We start from the raw sequence: 23,486 nt of genomic DNA on the forward strand, positions 1-23,486 counted from the left end.
GGGGTCAATGCTTTCGCCAGTGAATATTGTAATTAAAGTTGAGCGCAAAAAAAAAAGGAAAAACACATCAAAAAAATCAATAGCATGGCACACAGCCCAGTGCGGCAGACATTCATCCTGGTGGTCAAATGGCCAGCATCGTCCGCTCTCTCGGTCATCAGCAAGAGCTGCGAGAGAGAGAGAGAGAGAGTCCCCTTGGTCAGCGCTTAATGCGAAAATTCAATTAGTGGCATAATTAGTTGTGGCAAGCGTTGGAGTTCAGATTTTTGGTAGCACAGCAGCAACTGAAATTGAATGAATGCCATGCCACACACACACACACACAGCAGGCCAGGCCGTTGATGATGAGTGCAAAAAAAAAAAAAAAGGGAAAGAGGAAAAAAATATCATCAAGAGGCGAATGAACTGAATTTTACTGCCGCGCCTTTTGTATGATCTCTTGCATTGGCCTGAGCTTTCTTTTTGCTAGATTTGTGTCTTTGCGCTTGATTAATGGGCATTAATTAATTCGGGCTAATTTACGAGCCGAGCCGAGCCGAGCCGAGCAGAAAGCGGCGCTAAATCCACGCGAATTCCATTTCGAAGCGAATTTCATTTAAGGACCAAAACACAGTAATCCCCCCCTTGGCTGGCTGGCTGCATTGGTGTTAATTAACTAAATGCAACTGCAATAAAATTGATTGTTTTGCACTTTGTTTGCAATGCAAATTGCTGTGCCTAATCCCAGTTGCGACAACTGCAGGCAGGAACAGGACTGTCATTGGTTCGTATCGCGTTGAGGTCAGCCAACCGTTACCCGACTGACCCAACACTGTTGTGTTGCCTCTGCCCCCAGTGCTAGCTGCAAATGACATTTTTCCGCTAACATATGCGCTGTGCGGTGCAGCTAAGTTGCAGCAACAGCAACGGCAAATTTAATTAGAGTTTGAGCAGGGGGCAGATGGCTGCTCCTAGGCAGCACTCGCGAAACAAGTCAAATAACAAGTCACGTTTCAATGGCTAATGAGGTCATGTGTGACAGCCAATGACGGATGCGGTGTAGCGCAGTAGTAGTGTCTGTGTCTGGGTCTGGGCTCTGTCTCAGGCAGTTCGGCTGGAGCTTTAGCTCCATTGTTCGTCCAGGTACAGTTGTGGGGCTGGCACGTTATAATAATGACAACGTGCAGCAGCAGCAGCAGCAGCAGCAGCAGCAGCCACACAAATGGGAAGGCAGTCTGAAGTGCCACCGACGGATATCTGGCTGAATGACTAAAGTTAACACTAACTTGGCAAACAAATAAACATGGAAACAAGGCCGGCTCAGGACCCCGGACAATATGTCAACACACACACAGACATGTGAGCACTTGAGCTTTATGTCTCCGTGTGTCTCCGTGTGTCTCCGTGTGTGTATGCATAGGCATATAATTTCACCTTCCGACTTCGGGGGGGGGTGGTGGTGGTGGCCCCTTAAACTGTTTGCATTGTTGTTGCTGCCAGCTGCTCATGTGTTTGCCTGTTTGCCAGCAGGGCTGCTGGCTGCCTTGGCCGCTGCATTACAATTACAATTACAATTACAATTAGAAAAGTGTACTTTGTAATTGTATATGCCGTAATTTGCTGTGCATGTGAGGCACAGATGATGACTAAGGACGTTAACCTGCGGCCACTCCCCAGCAACCAACACACAAACACACAAAAAAAAGGGCATCCCATTAGCAGACTGTCTGTCTGCAGCTTTGGGGCTTGGGGTATGATAATAAATATTTTGGGCAGCAGCTCCAGAGCTAGGGCCGAGCTCCATCGATGCCTGCTAAAAGTAGAACAAAATTTGCAGCACGCGTGTGAGTCTTTCACAAATTTGTGCCTCCATTTAAAATTCCACGCCGAAGCTCTGTGTGTGTGTAGAGCAAAGTCCTGGCACAAGCTTGTGGGACTTTCAGCTGAAGTTATGCCGCTGACTTGGAATTTTGCATGTCGCTGCAGTGCCTTGGCATAAACCTGTCAATAAACCTGTGAAACTTTAAATTGCACACAAAAGTGTGCTCGGGCTTAATCAATAGATATGAAAGCCAGGCCATGCCACACACGAACCAACACGCAAATATGCGACCTCTGCGGCAGTCGCTTCTCATGTAGTTGCACGAACCTGAGCGATTTAGCTGGGCCCGGGGACCACGCAGCGACCATCTTGGGAGCCATAATGGAGTCACGTCGCACTTATGACAAATATGCGATAATCCCAGAGCACAGAGAGACAGAGAGAGAGAGAGAGAGGCAAAGTTTCCTATCTGTGGAGCAGCAAGCAGTGGAGAGCAAGCAGTATCTGCATGTGATTGCACTGCTTGACTTGAGACTTGAGGCAATTAGGCAGCAAAAACGAAAAAAGAGCCTTTCATTTGCATGACAACCAGCTGCAAAACTCATTCACCTGTCGAGCCCGTGGCCCCTTTTAAGAGCTTTAAAAAATAATCGAAACAAAAAACAAGCAGCAGATTTGGGGGGTCCAAAATGTATGTAAAGTATTGGCAGGTTGGCGTGACAACAATGGAGGATGCGAGGCAGATAATCAGGAAGTGGCGGCTTATTGAGAGCACATCAAAAATTGATTTCAGCGCCACGCGGTAATCGATATCGATACAGAGGGAAACGTGACTGCCTGGCGGGATGGCAGGCAGGCAGGCCAGAATGTGCGTGAGCGTGGCCCAAACAATAATAATTCATAGCCACATGCGTGTTGTGTCCTTTGCAAACGGCTTAACGCTTTATCCGGCACAGACGACACATTTAAGCGCACTTCCTGCAGCTGTTGCTGATACCTTATCTCTCTCTCTCTCTCTCTCTGTCTCTACCCCTGACGCGCTCTTGTCTCTTATCAATATGCACTCGCATTAAGTGAGTTTATATGCGATAGAAATAGCTTCAGGTTTCGCCTTTGCTGCTGGCATTCCCACGCTGTCTACAACCCACACACACACACAGACACCAGCAACAACGACTTCAGGGACTCCTGAGATAGGGACCAAGTCTGCTGTCTAGTCGTTGAGCGTTTCGTTCTCGTTCTTTTCCTATTTTCATACATTTTTGAGTGACATTTTTGATGACATCCAGAGCTTTATGCCCTCACGCCCTGCCAGACCCAACTAAAGGCACCTGTCAGCATTGCCAAATGTGGCATGGCATTCTTAAGCGGCAAAGGTGTTAAGATGTCAACAGAAAAGGGGCGCAAAAAGTGCGCGGCACACATTGAAGTTTGAATGCTCTGCAAAAGGGTCAAATATGTGACCTAGAAGCGTGACTCTTTGTGCCTAAAGTAAATAAATGAAGCAACTCTCTTTGTCCCCGAATTAGTAACAACAAAACTCTCTCCATGACTGGCAAACACCTCCACAAAGTCCACAAAACTCACGAGCTTTCACCTTTTTGCTCAAGTCTAAGGCACTTTTTGACGCGGCGGAGTGGGTTTGCTGCCTAACAGGATTATCTGCGAAAAGGTTACGCAATGCGTTATCACGTATCATAAAGCGGTGGTTTGTATTTACATTTTGCCAGCGTAGATTGCTGTTTAAAATTTGATACATGGCAACGGCAACGGCAACGGCAACGAGGCCTTGTCTTTGTCTTACGCCAAATTAAACGAATTCCAAGCGGAAAAGTCAACTGTGGCAGCCTTAAAGTAACCTTGAAGTTCGCTCAAACAATGAAGCTTTCTAGGTGCGGAACATTGGGAGTTTTATTCAATTTTTCAATGGATTTTCCGCGTGCGGGGTGGGCGCTGTATGCTGGAAGCTGTCATGTCGCGGGTTGGCAAAGAAAATGCTGCACGATTTATGCGCCTTACACGCTAAGCTCAAAAGTATGCTACATAAGCTGCAGCAGCCAAGGACCAAGGACCCTGGCGCATATGTTTGTGTGTTTGGTTAGCTGAAATTCAAATTTCTTTCACTGCCAAACCGAAACGCACAAAAAGGGGTCTCGGCTTAAATGCGCCACGCCATTTGTCAGCGTAATAAAAATCAAACACACACTCAAAGGCGGGGAGTGGAAAGGGAATAGGAAACCTCAAAGCCATACAACTGCGGGATTTGGCTGAGGTGTGGCCACCCCCCAGCTGAGCTTCAGCTATTGGCCACATTTGTAGCCTGGCTTGAGCGCTTTTTGAAGTTTTCGAATTTATTTTTGCCACAGTTCCCGTTCCAGCTCCAGCTCCAGCTCCAGCTCCACCCACACTCATTGTAATTGTGTGCACTTTGCCTTTAATGCGCTATCGTGTCAATTTGAGTTTACCTTCGAGGCAGGCACCGCCTTCCTCCTGCTGCCTCCCTGCCTCCCTGCCCCACACGTCGATGTGTTTTTACGGCACAATTTATTGCGGCAATTTCTCGCGCTCGAAATGCAAATGCAGGAGAGACTTTCTACGCGGCTCTCTGCCTCCTCGTTACATTAGTTATTATGCTTATTTATGTGATTTTATGTGCGGCGAGCAGCAGCAGCAGCAGCCACTTGACTAGAGTGCTGCTCCCACGGCTTTAAAATTGATGCCGCACTTGGGGTGCCTGCCTGCTGCTGCGACTGCTTCTGCCAAGTGCCTATTAAATTAAGTTTAGTGGCAAAGATATGGGCAAGCCTTTGTCTTTGTCTTTGTCTTTTGCTGGATCTCCACTCGCTGCCCGAAGCGTTGGCAGCATTGAGAAATCACCAAATAATTGCTACGCTTACACTTTGTCGCTGACGCTGACGCTGGCGCTGGCGCTTATCTCAACGCAACAAAAACAACTTCAAAGTGGAGCAAAGAGCAGAAGCAAGAGCAACGCATCCCAAAGCGTATTCCTATGGGAACAGGGGGTTGGGGCCAGCGCACAAATTACAAATTCAACAAGCGCCAAGTGGACAACCCTCATTAATTTTCAACCCCCACCCCAGCGCTGCCTGGCTCTTGTAAAGTTTTCTATTAAAATTAATAATGTTGCCTAAAAACAAAAGCAGTGCCAGCAAACAGCAAAGCAGAGTGGCCGGGAACGGAAGGCAGAGAGGGACCATAAAAAGTTGCGTGGTTCATGGCAACATCAATAGGTGCGGGTTCTTCCAGGCGCTGGTCAAAGGACTGACCTGAACCTTTATGAGTTGTTGCCGAAAAAGGTGCAAGGCGACACCATTCAAGGAAATTGTCATAATTATAACAGCTCTCTCTCTCTCTCTCTCTCAAGCTTACCAGATATCAAAGAGGAAAATTTTACAACTCAAACTTTGAGGGGAAAGCCAACTCAGACACAGATTTTTGAATGCTTTGAATGTAGCTTTAATGTGTGCATAAAATGCTGAAAAGCCATGCAAGTGACAGTCGTTGCCAAATAGCTGCAAAGAGCTTTATGCCAAATTCTGTGGAATTTTCGGCATTTTGATGGCTTACTTTTTGCTTAATTAAATTGAGCAGTCAATAGGGCACACACACAAACACACACAGACAGAGCTAGAAACTTATGCGTGTATAAGTGTATAATGGAATTTATTCCCCCTGGATAATTATTCATATTCCTTTTGGCAACACATTGCCCATGTCAAAGGGCGTCCGCCCTTCGCTTGTCTCAACTTGTAATTGAAACTTTCATTCGGCACTCCTCCGCTCCTCCGCTCCACCGCCCTCTGTGGGTCTCATTGGTGTCGCCCATCGTCGCAGGCAATGTAAGATAATTAGCATTATGTAACGTGGCTGCCACAACTCATATCACAATCGGCTGTAGCCAGTCGAAGGTTAGTTAGGACGCGTTTTACTTGTACTTAATTAATTGAGTTGCCGTGTTATGAATACTTTATGATAGGCGGGGGAAGGGAGTGGCACCCCCCTCCCCCACCCCAAATAACGGCAGGTAACCTAACGAAGCTTGCTTCGTGTATAAATATTTGAGGCAATTTTCAAGTGCGCCGATGGCAGCCCCATGGCCTTTGTCTTTTGTGCGTGAAGAGTAAATAGGCGCATTGGCAAACAAAACCAAACAAAAAAATAAAAGAAGAGCAAAGGCAAAAGCAAAGCTCGCTTGGTAAGGCAATCAAAGAAATTAGCAAACAGCGAAAAGAGGAGAGAGAGAGAGAGTGAGAACAAAAGGAGGAGTCGGAAGGGGAACGGTGAGTCGTGAGAGCGAAGAGCAGCGGCGAGGAACGATGACTAGCGGAGAGCAACACAGGGGAATGGTAAGGAGTGGAGAGGAGAGGGAGGAGAGGAGAGGAGAGGAGCGGTGCGGAACGACAGAACATAACGCAGTGCAACGAATATAAATAATTCAATATTTCCACTTCACTTGCTGGTTCGCCTTTTCTTGTGTTTGCACTCTCTTGGCGCTGTCTGTGACCCTCTAGCTCTGTCTCTGCTCGACCCAATGAAAATAAGCAATTGAATGCTCAGTTAAATGTAAGAAAAATCAATTTTCCAAACAATTTTACTTGCTGCCTTTTGTATAGCCATTTGATTGTGTATTTTTATGCACTTGTCGCCCGACGGCTGCGGGCAATGCTCCTTTTCCGGCTCCAACCCGACCCCACATCTGCCCTGCCTCTGCCTCTGCCTTTACATTGTTTTGCTGAATAACCCGTGCGACGTGTCTCTACTCTACTCTTCCACCAAAAAAAGGGCAAATCAAAAGCACAGCAAAATCAATCGTCAAATCACTTGAGTGCGTTCTTCCAACCTTTTACATTTCTTTTTTCGCTTTGCTTTTGATTTGCTTTTGCTTTGTTGTTGCTGCCTTTTGCCGGTAGTCTATTGTTGGCTTTGGGAGCGGGCTTCTTCCTTTGCGACCAAAATGGCAGGCTAACGATTCCTACGGGTACGATAGCAGCACGCCGGAGACAGAGACAGAGAGAGAGAGAGAGAGAGAGAGAGAGAGAGAGAGAGAGAGTATGAAAAAGATAAGCATATTCTCTCAGCTTGTGGTAGCTGCTCTGCCAGATCCCATGTACTTGAGTTCAGTTCGGAGCTGAGAGCTGGGAGCTGGGAGCTTGGAGCAGCTGGAAGCTCTCCGTTTTAGGCGCTGCTTCAATTGTGTCACGCATGCACGCACGTTGCTTCCGTTTTTCCGGTTTGTCGGGTTTCCTATTTTTCCTCTGCTTCTGCTTCTGCTTCTGCTTCTGCTCCTGCTCCTTTCTCTTTTACTTATTTCTGTTCTCGGAAAAAACAAGTGGAAAAGAAAACACACAGCAGGAAGAGAGAAAGAGGAAACGATGAAAAAACAAGTAGGAGGCAGCGACAGACTGGAAAATTTGCATGTTTGGACATGTTGAAATCTTCTTGGGAGTTGCTTGCGGGTGTTCGTTTTTTCTTTCTTTCTTCGTAGACGCTTTGGCCTAGCATGAAAATGAAATTTGCATTTGTCAGTGGCGCTGCGCTGCGATGATGCTCCTTGGGGTGCGCTGTCTTCAAACAAAGTCTTCTCCCCCCAGCTGAGGTCGGATTTAATTTGTGCCCAAATCTGCCTACTGCTAATTCCTGAGTTTCCCCAACAACTACGCCCATGTCTTCTTTGCTGTTGGCACATTCGTCTCGAGTGTAAACATGCATTTGGGACTCAGTGTAAGAGTTTTATGTTGCGAAAAACAGCAAAAAAAACAAAGTTCGAAGGAGAGAAAACAGAGAGAAGAACAAACTCTTACATTGGGGCACGTGTTATTGCATTTCGAAGCGATTTGCATGTTCCAAGTTCCCGACAAAGACAACTTTCGAGGGGAGCGCCCAGCACTTGCCCATTGATTGGGGGATTGTGGGTCGGTCGGCAGGGCGAGGCTAATAAGTTGTCAGAACTTTTGCCACTAAGTTGCACCATTTAGCTGATATGCATCTGGCGGCTATTGCCATATCATAAGCGGAAGATGCTAAGCAAATTTCAAGCAGGCAATCCGCCCGAAGGTCATGTTGTCGTTTCCTGTGGCAGTGGCAGCAGCAGGAGGAGGAGCAACAGCAGTTGGCGCGCAGCTGGCAGCTGGCAGCTGGCACCGGATGCCTGGGGAAGCTCGTGCTACAGTTAAAAGTTCAATTTGCGCAATAGCTGCAAAGGCATTTGGCACCCTACACACACACACACACATATACCGAGATCCATTGAAGCGTAAGAAACGAAGGAGCAGAATCCGCATCAGCAAAAGGAAATTTTGCGTTAAATTATTACTTTCCGTTTATGCAAAGCATTTTGAAGCTCCCACACTCAGTTTGCTTTAACGCTGGTTTGTGGTTATGTTTTTCTGTTGTTCCACACACACACACACATCTATGTACGTACATACATTTGTACATACATTTTTACATACATTTTGCTGATAGCTAAGGGAAGTGCTCAGCTCGGGGTCGCCCGTCTATCCGGGACTTGTGGGCGAATTAGTATGTGCGACAAGCAAGGAAATTGCAATAGCATCTCATGATGCCACTAAATGCACTCAGAAGGGAGCCAAGGCAAAAAACTAGAACGGGCAACGGCAACGGCAACGGCAACGAAAAAAAAATTCATTTGCAGCATTTGCAAAAAATTTTCCTACTTGTCAACGGGCAAGGGCGAGGGTGAGGGGCTGGTAGGAGGCAAATTGTAGGATAGGGTGTTGGCAGCAGCAGAGGCAGCAGCAGCAGCAAGCATTTGAAGGCGACACACAGCGAGCGAAAGAGCGACACACATGGGCTGCGAGCCGAGCTGCGCTGACACTGGAGTGCCCCACCGTGGCGGCAACGTGGGTGGGTAGGAGGGATGGCTAGCAGCTGGCAGCCACTAACTGAAATGAAACGAAACGTAACGTGGAAATTGCCGGAGCAGCGCCGACAATGAGGACAACTTCTCTCCCTCTCTCTCTCGTCTCTCTGTGGAAATGCATTTTAAAGTAAACGCCTCGCTTTTGTCATTTTAATTTTGCGGATTTTCCCATTTTCTTTTGCTCCGCTCCGCTCTGCGCATCCTTTTGCTGCTGCTGCTGCTGCTCCAAGGTTAGCGGGTATGTTTTTTAATTGAAAATGTTCTGGCAACTGCCAACTGACAAGCTGTTACTGTTACTGTTACTGTTACTGGTTGCCACTGTAGTCATGGTCCTGCCTGCCTGCCTGCCTGCCAGGCTGCTCGTTTTTGCTGCGAGTTAGTGGGGCAGTGTTGGCCATTTATCTTGCTCAAGGTAATAAAATGTCTATAATTAGTCATTTAATATACAGATTTCCGTTCTGCGTCAAGGGGGCGAAAACTTTTGCTTCTGCTACAAAAGCGAAAAAAAAGCAAACGAGAATCGAGAACAAAGTTTTTCCAACAGCGCTCTCATATGTGTGTGGCAAGTGTGTGCAGGGGCAGGGGCGGGGGCAGGGGCGTAATTTAAGTACAGCGAATGATAAACTACTCTAAGCAGACTAGTCCAGAGCCAGAGCCAGAGCCAGACACGAGCCGCCTGAGTGCCCTGCGAACTGCCTCGGCGAACCTAAATAAATGTGCAATTAAGAGCTCCACCCGCCTCAGTGTTGGACCGCACAATTTGCTGCCAACTTTTGCTTATGTGTGTGTGTGTGTGTGTGTGTGTGTGTGCCGCTTGCCAGAGCCAGAGCTATGAGCATTTTTATAATAAATCTTTGGCGCTACCGTTTTGGGTTTTGCAAACTTCCTGTTTGGCAACGTCTTCAGTAGCCCAGCCCCAGACAGACAGAGAGACAGAGAGACAGTTGGACAGCCCCCCGGTCTGCACTGTGATTTGCACGCAACATATGGACCTGCCACCAGACAAACTCCTGTATCCATGGCCATGGGTGTCTGTGTGCAGCAGCACAACTTCGCTGAAGAAATAAATCTTGGAGCTTTTACTTTATTGCAGCTGTCCGGCCACGGGCTAAAGCTGCCCACTGGCAAGCAGCTTTAAACCTTCGCTCGGGAAACACGTGTTTCGCTCTTCGCATTTACATAACATTTACAGTTAGTGCTCGGACGACGCTCTCACGCACTTTTTATTGCTTATTGTATAGAGTGGCTTGCAGCTTGTAGCTTTTAGCTTGTGCTTTCGGACACTTTAACGAGCGCTCAAATAAATTTTAATGTCTTTTAAATGATTTCCTGACTGGCCTCAAAAAGGGCTTGATCAATGGCTGACTCCCCCTCCACTCCCACCGCCACTTAATGGCCAATATTGTACGTGTTCCAAGCCCCAGCCATATTCAAGTCCAGCCAGGCGGTGAAAGATCTTTCATAAATACACAATTCGGGCATAGAACAGCTGCGACTGCTGCTGCAGTTGCATTGAATACAGTCTGGACCCTTTTGGTGGCAGCAAAAACAAAATAAAAGAAACGGAAAGTACTTGGCTATGTGTGCAGAAAATCAACAAAAAATTCTTTCTAAAAGTCGAGTTTAAATGTTTCTTTGGAATTTTGCGGAATACAAAAATGCCAGCAATGCAACTGTCGACGCAGCAGCATCTACATATTCATGCTGCCTGCTGTCTGCTGTCTGCTTTTGGTATTTTATTTTTTACATTTTTTATGATTTTTGTGCTGAGAAAAAAGGTAAAAATAGAAGCGCTTCGTGGCCTATTCAGTGCTAACGACACACCGTTCAAAAGGGAAGATTTAAAGCCTAAGCTTGGCTGTAGTTTGCAGCTTAAATTGAGGTGCATAATCTACAGAGAAACCAAAATCGAAGACTTTTACTGTGAACTAAGCCCGCGATTCAAGGACTTGCGTTGCTTTTTCGCAGCTTTTAATTGCTCCTCTCCTTGCCTGCCTGTCGCTAGATCAAAGCACGATTATGAATTATATTAATGCCAAAAATATGCGCAAGATTTGCAGCTTTTTTCGCAGCCTTTTCTTGAGATTTTGCCGCCCGATGACCAGCCAGTCGGGCAATGGACTGTGTCGAACTGCTGTCCCGCAGCCTTTGTCTGTCTTCTGCTTTTTCGGTGCATGCCCCGTGGCTGTTTTTCAAAACAAAATTAGAGCCAGCTACGGCTACAACAAACACACACAAAAACAACAACAACAATTTAAATAAAAACCGAAAAAAATTGTAATGCAAATTTAATTAGGTTTTAAGTGCTTCGGCAAGGACAACGCAAGGCGACGCTGCCTGCCTCCTGCCTCCTGCCTCCTGCCTACTGTTGTTGTTGTTGTTTCCGCTGTCTTGTCAAATATTTACTTTGAGCGCGGCAGAAAATTACCGAAAAAGGTTGGCCCATGGCCCACCCAAAGGTAATGAAATTTCTCTCGCCGAGTTTTGCAAACAGTTTAAAGTTATTACGCGCAGGCTACGTGTTCCCGGCCAGGCCAAATTGATTTGCCTCAAGAAAGTTTAAAGAGCTTGAGCTGGAGCTGGTAGCCAGGGGACGGACGGGGGCACATGCATAATATTTACTTTAATACTTCTTGAAGTCGAAAGCTAATTACAGTGCCTGACCCGCATCAAAACGTTTCGTCCACATTTCAATCGAAATTCCAGCACATTGGAATCAAAAATTGCCCGTTCGGTTGGGTAAAGTTTTGTCACACGCAGAAAATATGCAAATATTTGCGCAACTTTATTAAAATTCATTTTTGTCATTCATTGCGTGTGGCTGTGTGTAGCTGGAATTTTTGTGCTAAGCGGCAATAATTGCAAATTCCACTGCCACACACACTGCCACACACACCCATGGAAACTTTTTCCGTGTCCAACTGTCTGCAGAAATCTTTAGCCAAATGTTTGCCATAGCCATTTTTGGGGTAACACAAAAAAAGGAACTTTCTGAAGCTTTCTATATATGTCCACAATGCATGTGTGTGGTTCGTGCAACTGCAACACACAGCCACAGATTGTAATCCCTGCAAACATGCACTTGCCCATTAAAAATCCCAGCGAGCAGTAATTAAAACTAATTAACAAACAAAAAAAAAGGGCAGCGGATTGTGGGATAATGCCAATAAAAAGCACGACCAAATGCAGATACATGGCCACAAATAGTGGCACGTGGCAGGTGGCAAAATGTTCGATGGATACTCAATGCTAAAGGGTAACAAAATTAATTGTTTCCTGAAAATGTGCACCTAGAATCCAAGTCTTGTTGCTCAATGAAGCAGCCAAAAGCCGTGTGTGAATTACTCAGAGCTTTGCCTTAACTTTAGCTTATATTGGTTGCATTTCTCCCTAGAAATTATTGCACATTTCCCTTTCAATTGTTGCCGTAACTAAACCCACAAGAAGTTCCCTTGCTTTCCAGCTGGCACTTTTTATTATGCGATTACTACTGCGGCTGGTGGACGCGCACTCGAAAGCCTTTACTGACACAGCCCCGAAGGCAGGAGCAGTGCAGGCACAGCGCATATTGGCGGCACTCAGTTGATAGACATTCCGCTCAGTAGTCAAGCAGCGGAAACGTAACGTATGCGACCTGTGTGCTGCCTGCCAGCGCAACATAACTAACAGTTCAGTGCACACACTTTGCCAGGGACCACTTTTGGGTCTGTCTCGGTTCCGGTCTCTCTCTCACTCTCTTACTCCGCCTGCAGTTCGACACAGAGCAGCTGCTCGAATTCGAACTTCAACTTGCAATTGCGACGTGGCTGGGGCACGAAAAAAGATTGCCAAAGGTGCCAATTGTTTGCTGGTATGCGGGCACACACACACACACACACACAGACACAGACGTATGTGTGAATTTATCGGTTGACATGACAATGCAGCTGCAAAATGCTGCCATCGAATAGTACTTCAATATGCTCACAGTACGAGGACCAGTGCCAGTGGCCGTTCCGTTGCCTGACTGCCGAAAAAGCGCCACTGCTGCGGGCTCTGCCTCGCCCTCGCCCTCGCCCTAGCCCTTCTCTCCTTTTCTAACCCTATGCCTGACGGCGACTCTGTTTCTGACTCTTTGCTCTTCGATCCCTTGTGTCCGAAACTACCATTAGATGGGGTTGGCAGATCCTGCTCCAAGCTCCTGTTCTAGTCCTGCCAGCGAGGGTTGCCTCAAGAATGGTTCTGCCCGAACATAGACAGCTTTGAGTGTATTTTTCAGACAACCCCGAGGCAACTTGGTTGGCAGCGAGGGCGCACACCTCTAATGCGACCTCAACGTAAAATAATTGCTGACCAAAGTGCACTCAAATGCAGACACATGGCCACACGTGATGACCAATGCACTTCGGGTCAAATGTAGACACACTGCGAAGGAGTGACTGCTTGGGGTTGGGTCTGGGTTTGGGTTTGGGTTTGGCCCACAAAACTGGGTCTCTCTCCTGCTGCTGCTGCCTGGCCCGACTCTGCTCGTTATTCTTACTTTTTCGGTTAGTTTCTTCTCCGTAATTGATGTAATTGCAAGGCATCCCTTGGACATGGAGAGTACTTCGACTTGTGGGTCATTGTTTGTGGCGTTAAGCAGCTGAACTTTGGCCCGGCAGCTGCAAGTTGATGCACATGCCACAGGCTAGCCTTTGCCCCCCTAAGGCGCCGCTCTGTCATTTGCCTAAGTATCGATTGGCTGTGACTGTGGCACGTGCAATCAATAATCGAGGGTCGTCAGCTTTTGTGGCTCAAGTCTCTTTTCCTTACAGCAAAAGCACAAGTACATATTTGCCATTGTGCCAGTTGTTGCTTTCCTTTTTCCTTTGGCCCTGGCATATTATTTATTATGTCGGAATTGAATTTGAATTTGTTGACTCTCGGGTCTGTCAATGGACATGGTAATTGCCCGATCCCGCCCAAGGCCACAGACACTCGAGTGTAGGACACTTAAGAAAACAAAACCAAGAAAATACTTTTGCTAATTAAGAACAGAGAGAGGGACAGAGAGAGATAAATAGGTTAACACCTGCCTGCGGCTCTGGCCTGTTCTTTTTGCGGCACCGGCACACAAAGCTGCAGTGCAGCCAGCCTGTGGGCACAAGGAATCTCTCTCCAATCTGAGAGGCGAAAATTGAACAAAGGACTTTGTTTGTTTTCAACTAAATTAGTGCAAATAGTGCACATGCATTTGCAGCACAAACAAAATGAGGGCGTACCCGAAGAAGAGGTAGACCCAGAGGCGGATGCAGCACGCAGCACTGCGACTTTACCTTGTGCCAGTGCCACTTAGGCAGCAGCAACAATTCCGTTTTTGTTGGCATTCACTTTCCCGCACACACACACACACACACACACACACACAGACTCTGGCATTGTCTGGCATTTTGTTAGCTTGCGATTTTGGGCGCTCAAAAGTATGCTACGCTTGGCCATTAACTTTCATCTCAATTACACAAACACATACGAAGTGCCTTGGCACACACACCCATGCACACAGGCACACATTTATTTAAGGAACCTTCCTACACACCCAAGACACAGCAATAACAATGCAACAACAATGAATAGCAGTGGTAAAAGCGGCAGCGACTGACGCAATGGCACGTTTATGCCACACGTGACCTGCTTTACCGGTTTGGCGTTGGCCCAGGGTCGGCGACAACGACAACGACAACGACAACGTCAGTGGCTGCCATACACTCGCACACAATTTTGTTTTTTTTTCTTTACAAGTGTCTACAGTTAAGTGCATACACACAGAGAGAGAGGCAGAAGACCCTGCAGAAATTACCATGCTCTGGGCTCAGCCGTTGCCGTCGTTGTTGCCGCCATCCTTGTGGTTGCAGCGTGAAACGAGAAGCAAAACTTTGGCGCTCTCTTGAGCAACAACAACAGCAAGCAGCAAGCAGCAAGCACCCCCGGGGAAGAGAAAGAGAAGCGGCGGCACAGCCTCAGCTTTTTGCCGCGAAACTGGAACGTGGAAATGGCAAGCAAAACCCCAGACAAGCCGAGCTAAGAAGCTGCTGCTGGCACTGCTGGAGTCGTAGCCGTAGCCCATGGATTTCATTATGCGCATTTTCTACAACTTTTTGCAGCAGGCCGCGTTAGCATTGCATACTTTTAGGCGCTGCCGCCTGCTGCGTCTTCTTCTGCAACGCTTCTGCTGTGTTTTGTGTCGAGTTGGCTTTTGCGCAGACACTGAAATGCAATTTGCATAAGTTTCACAGCTTCTCTCGTGTATATACAAAGAGAGGGAGAGGGATGCGACTTTGCTATATAAATATAAATACTATGTGCATAACCCAAAGTGCGCTCAACGACGTGCCAGCGAGAGAGAGAGAGAGAGAGAGAGAGAGTGAGGCGGGCGTCTGTATGCGTTCCTTCTATCTATCCTGGATGCCTCTTTGGATGCCTCGGTGCGTGCTAAGTATGTGTTGCCTAGCTGTTGGCAATTTTCATAACAAAAAAAAAATGGAAGCGAAACGAAGCTGAGATGGGAGTCAGAGTCAGAGTCAAGCGCCACAAGAGCATGCAACAAAATGAAATTTGTGTTTGTTTTCTACTTTAGCAGCAGCACACAAAAATATATAAAGAGAGAATGACAGTGGGAAAAGTAGAGGGAAGCAAGGAGGAAATGTGTAGGAAATCTGCAATCTGTGTTGCCATTTGATTATATTTGAGTGTGCATCAAAATGGTGATGGGAAAAGATACAAATTAAGAGATACACAACTTTTGGGTAACTTGCCAGTACCTCAGCCTGACATGTGCCGCCGCAGCCTTTCACATCATGTGCCTTGAATAGTTCTCTCGCCTGCGATTTGCACTAATAATCCCTGAATTGACCCATTTACCTAGTCGCCCCACCTCGCCCCAGAGGCATACAAGTGAAGTGAGGCGATGTGGAGATAGTCGACATCGACATTTGTCCATCTGAACTGCTTGCCTCTTGTGGCCTACCCACAAGCTCCGCCGCGTGACCTCAGTAGCAAGTTGCCAGCTAAGCCGCAGCACGCGCCACTTTGTACCCAAATCCAGCAAAAGCAGCCAGTTGGTTTTAGCTGTCTGTGGTGCTCTATGTGGATACCCTTTTCCCCCTCTGCCTCCACTGTCACGATTCCCATGTGTGCCCCACGGGCAAATCACTCATTACACACTTACGCTTGCGCGCACAGCGCTGACGACGACGACGACGACGACGACGACGAAGGATGATGATGAAGATGATGGAGGCGGCGCATATCACAAATTATGTCAATTTGGAGCAGCCCACTGTCGACACACGCCTGGGGACTGGGACACCGGGGAGACAGCAGCTAACTGATAGAGGACCTAACTGTGTCTCTCTGTCGGTTCTGTCCGTCTGCTCGTTGAGCATTTGACATCTTACATGGGAATTACAAACGCACGAAAATTGCTACCATGTTTTGCGACAGCCCACACACACACACACACCGATACAAGAGAAGGCACACACACACACATGCAGGCGTATGTTTGGCTTTGGTGTCCGCTTGTCTGTCCGCCTGTCTTTGTGGGCTTTGTGTCCGCTCGTGCGTTCTGCTTACGATTTTCATGTGCAAATTTTCGTGTAGTGTGCCATAAATTATCCGACTGGGAATTGCTTTTCTATCAAACGTGCGCATATTAAATAAATGTCAACAATTTTTCCTTTATTTTCTTCATTTTTGTTGGTTGTGAAGCTGAGAAATGTCCTCGCTCGCAGCATATTTTTGTGCACACTTCCTGCTCGATCCTTTTGCCCCGTTTGACGGCGGTGGCTGCTGAAATTAAATTACGCGTAACATGATTGGCGCTGCTGCGCTCCCTTTTGGGTATTAATGAGGCATCAGGCTGTAAAATAGGTTCGTTCGGCTGCTCATGATGGATGTGCTCGGGAGTTTCTGCCGGAGCCTCTTTGACAGCTGGACAGGTGAGCAATTCAATTTTCAATTTATAGAAATCGATGCGTGGGCGAAACACTCCCTTTCTACTCTGATTTACACCCAGGGAATTCAAGTGAAATAAAAATGCTTCCCAGCTAAGAATTCGCCATCAAATGAGAGCCAAAGCAGGCCGATTATGATGCATATTAGAGGTAGGAAGGGACTTGACAGGACTTTGCCACAACTCTTTTTGGTTGATTGATCGATGGCTTATGCATTTACAGTTCATATTTCTGCTATTCATTTACGACTTGTGCTAACAGACAGAAACTTACAACTAAGCAAACAACTCAGCAAACACCTCAGGCCGCGCCCATTCCTGCTTTCACTTTTGATACGTTCTCACGCCAAAGGACAATTAGAGCCGAAGACAAAGCCCTAGACAATCGCTGGCTATGAGTGACTAAAAGCAATGAAATGGCATTTGTCCAGCTTTAATCCATTGTCATTTGCTTGGATTGGATTGGTTTGGATTGGCCTGGATTGAAATTGGAGTGGCGCTGGGGCTGGAACTGTTGCGGGGGCCCTTGGCATTTATCTATTTTCAGTGACATCAATTGGCAGTTTAAATGCAAAAGATGAGACAGCCGTGCCGTGAAATCGCAGCCAGGATAGCCGGCACGGGACGGGACGGACATCGTCATCGTCATCATCATTGTCGACGTCATCGTTGTCGGTTGCCGTCAACTTGGCATTAATATTCCCACTCACGTACTTGGTTGTGATTATGCGACTACAACGACAGCGACGACGGCGACAGAGACGATGAACGGCTATTGCGGTTAAAAGGGAGTTGGACTCGGGGCTGAGTCTTGGCTTGAGCCAGGAGTGGGTCTGGGGCTGTGGCTGTGACTGGTGCTGGTGCTTCTTGCCTTGTCGTGCCATTCCAGCCTTGCGTGCTCAAGCGAGCAACCTCTGGTGAAGTCAACGTGACACTTAAAAGGCAGCGTTTTGTTGACATTTGCTAAGAAATCGACGAAGGAGTCCGGAGTCCGGAGTCCAAGTAATTGCGGGCAACACCCCTACCCAGGCGACAGTGCTGGGAACACAAAAAGGGAACATTTTCATATTGTGTTAATGACTTTGGCAATAGTTTTGTCATGACATTTCAAGGGGCCATTCCCTTCAATTGCACTTCGCAGGTAGCAGCACGATGATGATGTTGTTTTGTACTTATTTTTTCCCTCTCCTTGCAGTTTCCACCGTGGCCGTGGAGGCTGTGCTGGGACGCACCGCATCGCTGCCGTGTGACATCGAGCCGGAGGCGAAGGACGATCGTGTGTACATGGTCCTGTGGTTTCGGGAGAGTGCTGGCAAGCCACTTTACAGGTAAGCAACATTTAAATGAAGCTTTCATTTTAAAGTCTCTTTGATGGGACTGGGAGTGGGACTGGGAGTGGGAGTGTGTGTGTGTTTGACAGCAGCTGCCTTCATGCTTAGGGTTCAACCTTTGATTTATCTTCGCCCCTTGGAGGCACAGCATCATGAGAAATGGCAGCAGTTCATAATTTTCAAATAATTTATTATTTTAATAACATCATCAATATGAACTCAACTCAACTCGCAGACGAAGTGGAGTCCCATTCGGAGTCTACTTGGCCACTCATATGCCTAGTCCCGGGCCCCGAACTGTGTGGCAAGCAGGGCAGCGACATGGACTCATATATTAGCCACAGAAAACCCCCCAGGCAAAAGGACATGCCGTGGCAGCAGGGCAGCAAAATAATGGCAGCCAAAGTGAAAACTGTTTTGGCGGCAACTTTGATTATGGGAGAGTCCGGAGGGGCCAGCTCCCTCTGCCTGCTGTTATTTATAGAGCCAGCGCTCTGCGAACGTGTGCTTAGGTTTAATATGTTGCACATTATAAGCAGACATCGATATCCTTTAGCCTTGTCAATTGTGCTTACATGTGCTTTCCTTTCAATATGTTACCATGGATGTGCGGGTGGATGGACACAGAGGGAAAGATTGGGGGCAGCAACAGAGACCAGAGACCAGACAGACAACGACATGGACACGGGACACGGGACGCACGTGTATATCAAGGGCGAGCGCGAGCTGTTCACGAGCTGTTTGTTGCTGTTGCTGCCCCTCCAAATCCCTCTTATTGTTGTTGCTGCTTCGTGCACTCAATTGGAAGCAATAAATTTCCGTGCTACAGAGACACACAGACACAGACACAGACACAGACAAAAGAGGAAGCGAAGGAGAAAATATTTCTTCAAAAAATAAAACACAGGAAAAACTAGCAACAAAAATGTCCGATTTTGCAACCAAAAATATCCGAAAGTGATTCGAATTCGATTGCCCCGAGAAAAAGGGGGGGACAAAAATGAAAGCAAAATGTAAGCAAATAAATAACAACAGCAACACCAGCAGCAGGAGCAGGAGCAGCTGCACAGGCGACAGGCGACAGGGATAGGCAAAAGGACTTTGCCAGCGCTGCGTGAAATCGAAGGCTGGCACGGAGCTTAGAAGAGAGAATCAAAAGCAAAAGCTAAAACCGAAAAGGCGCTGAAATTGAAAGCAGCATGTGAGTGGGGGGAGAGAGCCCAAGGTTTAGCCTTGCTTTCGGGATATGTGTGTGGCTGAGGCTTTTTGCTGCTTTTTGCTGCTTTTTGCCTCGGGCACGTCACAGCTGGCAGCCTTACCTACCACGTACCGACACACACAACAGGCAGAGGAGGCTGTGGCCCTGCATTTGACAGCTTTACACCCACAGCGCCACAAAGACTCTACTCTGAGCTCGTAGCAATGTCCTGCCCAGGAGGCTAAAAGCAAAAATATTAAAAATTATAATGTTAACTTTTGCTGTTGCTTTTGCTTTGTTGCTTGGCTCGGACCAACCAGACAGACAGTTTTTAGGGTTAGGTCTGGAGCTATTTTTGAAACCTTTTTTTTATGGGTCTCGCTGGGATTTCGGTTTCTGCTGACTTTGACCTTTGAAATGCGATTTCCATAAGATTTCTTTTGTACATTTATTTATTTGTTATGAATCGTGAGCGATATAAAGACAAAAGGGGGATGAGCACCGGGGGGTGGGGACTGCCCTTCCATTATTAAAATTAACATTTGCCATGACAGCCACCTGTAACGAGGAGCGAGCGAGCGTGACCGGTCCCTGGGTCGACGGGGCCAACTGTCACGTTCAATATTGCAGGCCATCAATGGCAAATGGCAAATGGCGAATGGCGAATGGCGAGTGGGGAGCTGCCCCCGCAAAAGCCTACATAATAAACAAAAGGCAAGCGGAAATGCCAACAGCAATGGCGAGAATCAATACACAACAAAAAAGCAAGCAGAAAAATAAGAGCGTGGCAGGCAGGGCCAAAGGATAGTGGCTGAGGGATACCCTGTAGCAAAAACAAAGGCAAAAGAAGGCCAAAATTGTGCAAGTTAAAGTACGTTTTAGGCTCCTTATAATCTAGTTGTTATGAGGCTTCAATTAGCTATTACCGCGAGCTATAGTAGCAGCCCAACTCTGGTCGAGTCCATCCGCTGCTACCCCGCTTAAATATTGAATGCTTACAATGGGCTTTAAGCCTGGCCCACAATCAAGGTTAATTGATTTTTAAAGCTCACCTAGAGCTGCCCTGGGCTGGCTGGCTGGCTGGCTGGCTGGCTGCTGCCCCATGAATAATGAAATTCTGCTGCGGAGGCACACGGCAGCTTGGGTGTCGCTGTATTGGATTGGTTCTGGCTGTCAAAAGCGGCATAATCCGTGTGCCACGCTAACTGCCATAAGCCATAAGCGGCAGGCAGGCAGTGCCGTTAAATACAGAGAGCCCCGAAATGGACGGGGGGTTGTGGGAGGCGGCAATCGAAAGTGCATTCACTTCCAGACAGCTCGTGTCGTGTGTGTCGTGTGTGTCGTGTGTGTCGTGTGGCATGCCGCAGTGCTACTTGAGAATCGGAATGGCGCTACCACAAAAGTAATAAACCACAAAATGGTATTCAAAATGGCTGGCAATAAAGGCGCAACGGAAGAGACGGCTGACGGCCCCAATGCGCTGAAGATGGCGCAGTGGAGGAATCACGGCGGCGGAGGAGAATCTCTGTGGTGCAAAAGTCGAGCCAAAGGCAATTAAGTCGAGTGCATTTTCGGGGGCATTTTACGAGCGGCAAGCGGCAAATTTCAGGTTTTAGATGGGATATTTAAAACTGTAATTAAGTTGCAGCTGTGTGTGTGTGTGTGTGTGTGTGTGTGTGTGTGTGTGTGTGTAAAAACGGAAATGCAAGCGGCGCATGCAAATCGATTTTGCAGCCACTAAACTTTGGTTTTGCCACTTGGACTGAGAAATGCCAATGTCGGGCATTTTCTTTGTCGCTCGTCAACCGGAAATGGTGCCACATCCGCTGGCCGAATCTTTTTTTTCGCACTGATTGTGCATTCTGCTGCGAAAAAGAGATTAACGTTGCTGGTCCCCACTGCAGGTCAACTTTTAGTGACTTCGATTTGGCTTCTAATTGGAAATTGTCAGTTAAAAGTAGAAAATTGCTTGGGTTTTATATCTCCTAAGCCTTCTGTAGAGTGTTAATCATTCGCGTTATCTTCTTGGCGTATCAAGAGAGCACAATAATCCCATTTTATGCTCTTAATGCCGCTGCAGACTACAGATGGGATGCGGAAACCTAACCTGCGGCCAGCTCTAGCCCAAAACCCTCTACCAAACAGGCACACCCTGAAGATGAAAGTTTTATTTTGAATTTATTGCGAAATTTATTGGGCGACACTGCATAAATTTGAACTTGGCGACTACGACGCCGGCGATGTTTACGTTCCTTTGTTTCCATTTTGTTGTTGTTGTGCTGCTGCTCCTTTCATATATTCATATGCTACAAATTATATAGTAAAAGTTAAGGAGAAGATGAAGCGAAAACCAAACAAACAGCAACAGCAACAGCAACAAAAAGAAAGCCAACACCAGCCAGCAGCGGCAACAATGTGTGGAATGATGCCAACAAATGTCAACACGGGCTCTCGCTGGCAGTGGGTTGGTGGAGGAGGGAGGTTGGGAGGGGCTGAAAAACTGTTGTTGGCAATAACAAAAGAAATTTACAGATATTACACAGCATGGCTCCCATAATAGCACACAACCAAAGGAAGGACTGGGCTGGGCAGCAGCAGCCGAAAAAAAACACCCAAAAAAATATAAGAAAAACCCAAAAAAAAAAAAAAAAAGTAACAACAAAAATAAGTAAGGAAAAACAATAGGGCAGTAAAACCATTTGCATACTTTTGTCTGTTTCCCCGACTGCCCCCCGCGTGCATCAGAGATGGGGCGGGGGTGGTGGCGGTGTAAATGTAAACAGGCCCCCTTTTTCGGTGTTATTGTTGTTTCATTTCATATTTCTCTGCTGAGTTTCTTTTGTTTGCAAGAGTGTGTGTACGTGTGTGTGTGTGTACGTGTGTACGTGTGTGTGTGTGGAAAGCAATTTTAAATTTGTTGCCACTTTTGTCGAGTTACGAAACATACTTTTTGGCGCTTTGTTGCTGCCTCTGTCCTTGCCCCTGTGTGGGGGGTTCTTTATGCATAATTTGATACGGGACAACAGACAACAGACAATATACAATATATATGGGTATATATGCGAGTAGAGCCTTCAATTCTCACCTGTCTAATTTTGGACGTTGATAACCTGTCCGCCCCAGCCCAAATGTGGGCATGACCCGCATGGCCTCATAGTTTATTGCCCGCTGTCAAGCGCTTCCCCTATGGCCAGTCGAAAACGATGATTATACCCTGTAAAAGAGAGTTGCATGGAACTGGATGTTTTTGCTATTCGAGGCAGTCTTACCTCTACTTCTACTCCTTCTACTCCACATTTTCACTCCATAATCGTCCAAGGGGTATAGCACATTTGAGAGATCATTGTGTGCTGTCCCCTGCAACAATATTCCCACGACAGCAGCATCTGTTTAAACTGTCAGAAAATACGCACACGCACCCGTACACACACTTGCACAGGGACACACGGACAGACGGACAGACGGACAGACACGCTCTGACACATATTGTCATAAAATTATTCAATGGATATTGTGAGTGCAAAAGTTTTCGTCCTTTTTTTGCTGGCGAGCTGCCTGCCTGACTGGCCCCCGCCCGCTCTCAGCCCTTTTGCAATCTTTTTGAATAGGATTTTGTAAGCGTTACAAAACTGAAGAACGAACAAAAAAGAAAAACATTAAATGGCAATATGAGAAGCTTGCTTGATATTGGATTTCGGGGCGTGGCGGGGCGGAGCTTCGGGTCGGGAGCGCACCGTAAAACAAATGAGATAAAGGGAACCGAGTGTGGATGGCGGGGAGGGGTAAAGGCGATTTGCGGAGTAAAGTTTTTTGGCCAAAGCCACGGGAAAAAAAGCGAAACCAAAAACGTAATTGCCAAACCCATTCAATGAGCGGTTCAAGGTCTGCTTCGGGATTTGTTTAAAGAGCGCGTCTCATTCATTCAGCCAGAAGATAAAGTGCTACCAATTAACGCAAAATAAATAAAACTCGACTAATTGTTGAAGGCAAAAAAATGAAAAGACAATAAGAGCAGCAAAAAGAGAGCACGGAGAGAGGCGTAAGAGTGAGAGCGAGCCGCAGACAAAAGAGAATGAGAATAAGACCCAAAGCAAACTCTTCAAAACGGACGTCGCGTGGTTTTGCTCGTCGTCCACTTGTCGTGCACCCCCCCCCCCCCCCCCCCCCCCCCCCCCCCGCCCCCCCCCCCCCCCCCACTTCCCCTCCCCTCCCCTTCCCTCTCGCACTCTCCCACACTCCACCCCCACCACCTTCTACCTCCACTCCCCTCTCTCGTCCTCTCT

General features: G+C 47.2%; 1 protein-coding gene across 3 annotated transcripts in view; it reads left to right on the top strand.

Annotated features, from left to right (window-relative positions):
* Nucleotides 1-23,486, top strand: part of LOC117583263 (neural cell adhesion molecule 1) — a 58,551-nt gene that overhangs the window by 9,528 nt on the left and 25,537 nt on the right. For all 3 annotated transcript variants that reach the window (XR_004573779.1, XM_034271491.1, XM_034271490.1), the window contains exon 2: nucleotides 17,870-18,002. Coding sequence is in view for 2 of the 3 variants with exons in the window: in XM_034271491.1 (XP_034127382.1) it covers nucleotides 17,870-18,002 (133 nt within the window). In the remaining variant the exon portion in view is untranslated. The remainder of the gene's footprint in view (nucleotides 1-17,869; nucleotides 18,003-23,486) is intronic.

The sequence above is a fragment of the Drosophila guanche genome, unplaced genomic scaffold (assembly GCF_900245975.1).
Source record: "Drosophila guanche unplaced genomic scaffold, DGUA_6, whole genome shotgun sequence".
Lineage (NCBI taxonomy): Eukaryota > Metazoa > Arthropoda > Insecta > Diptera > Drosophilidae > Drosophila > Drosophila guanche.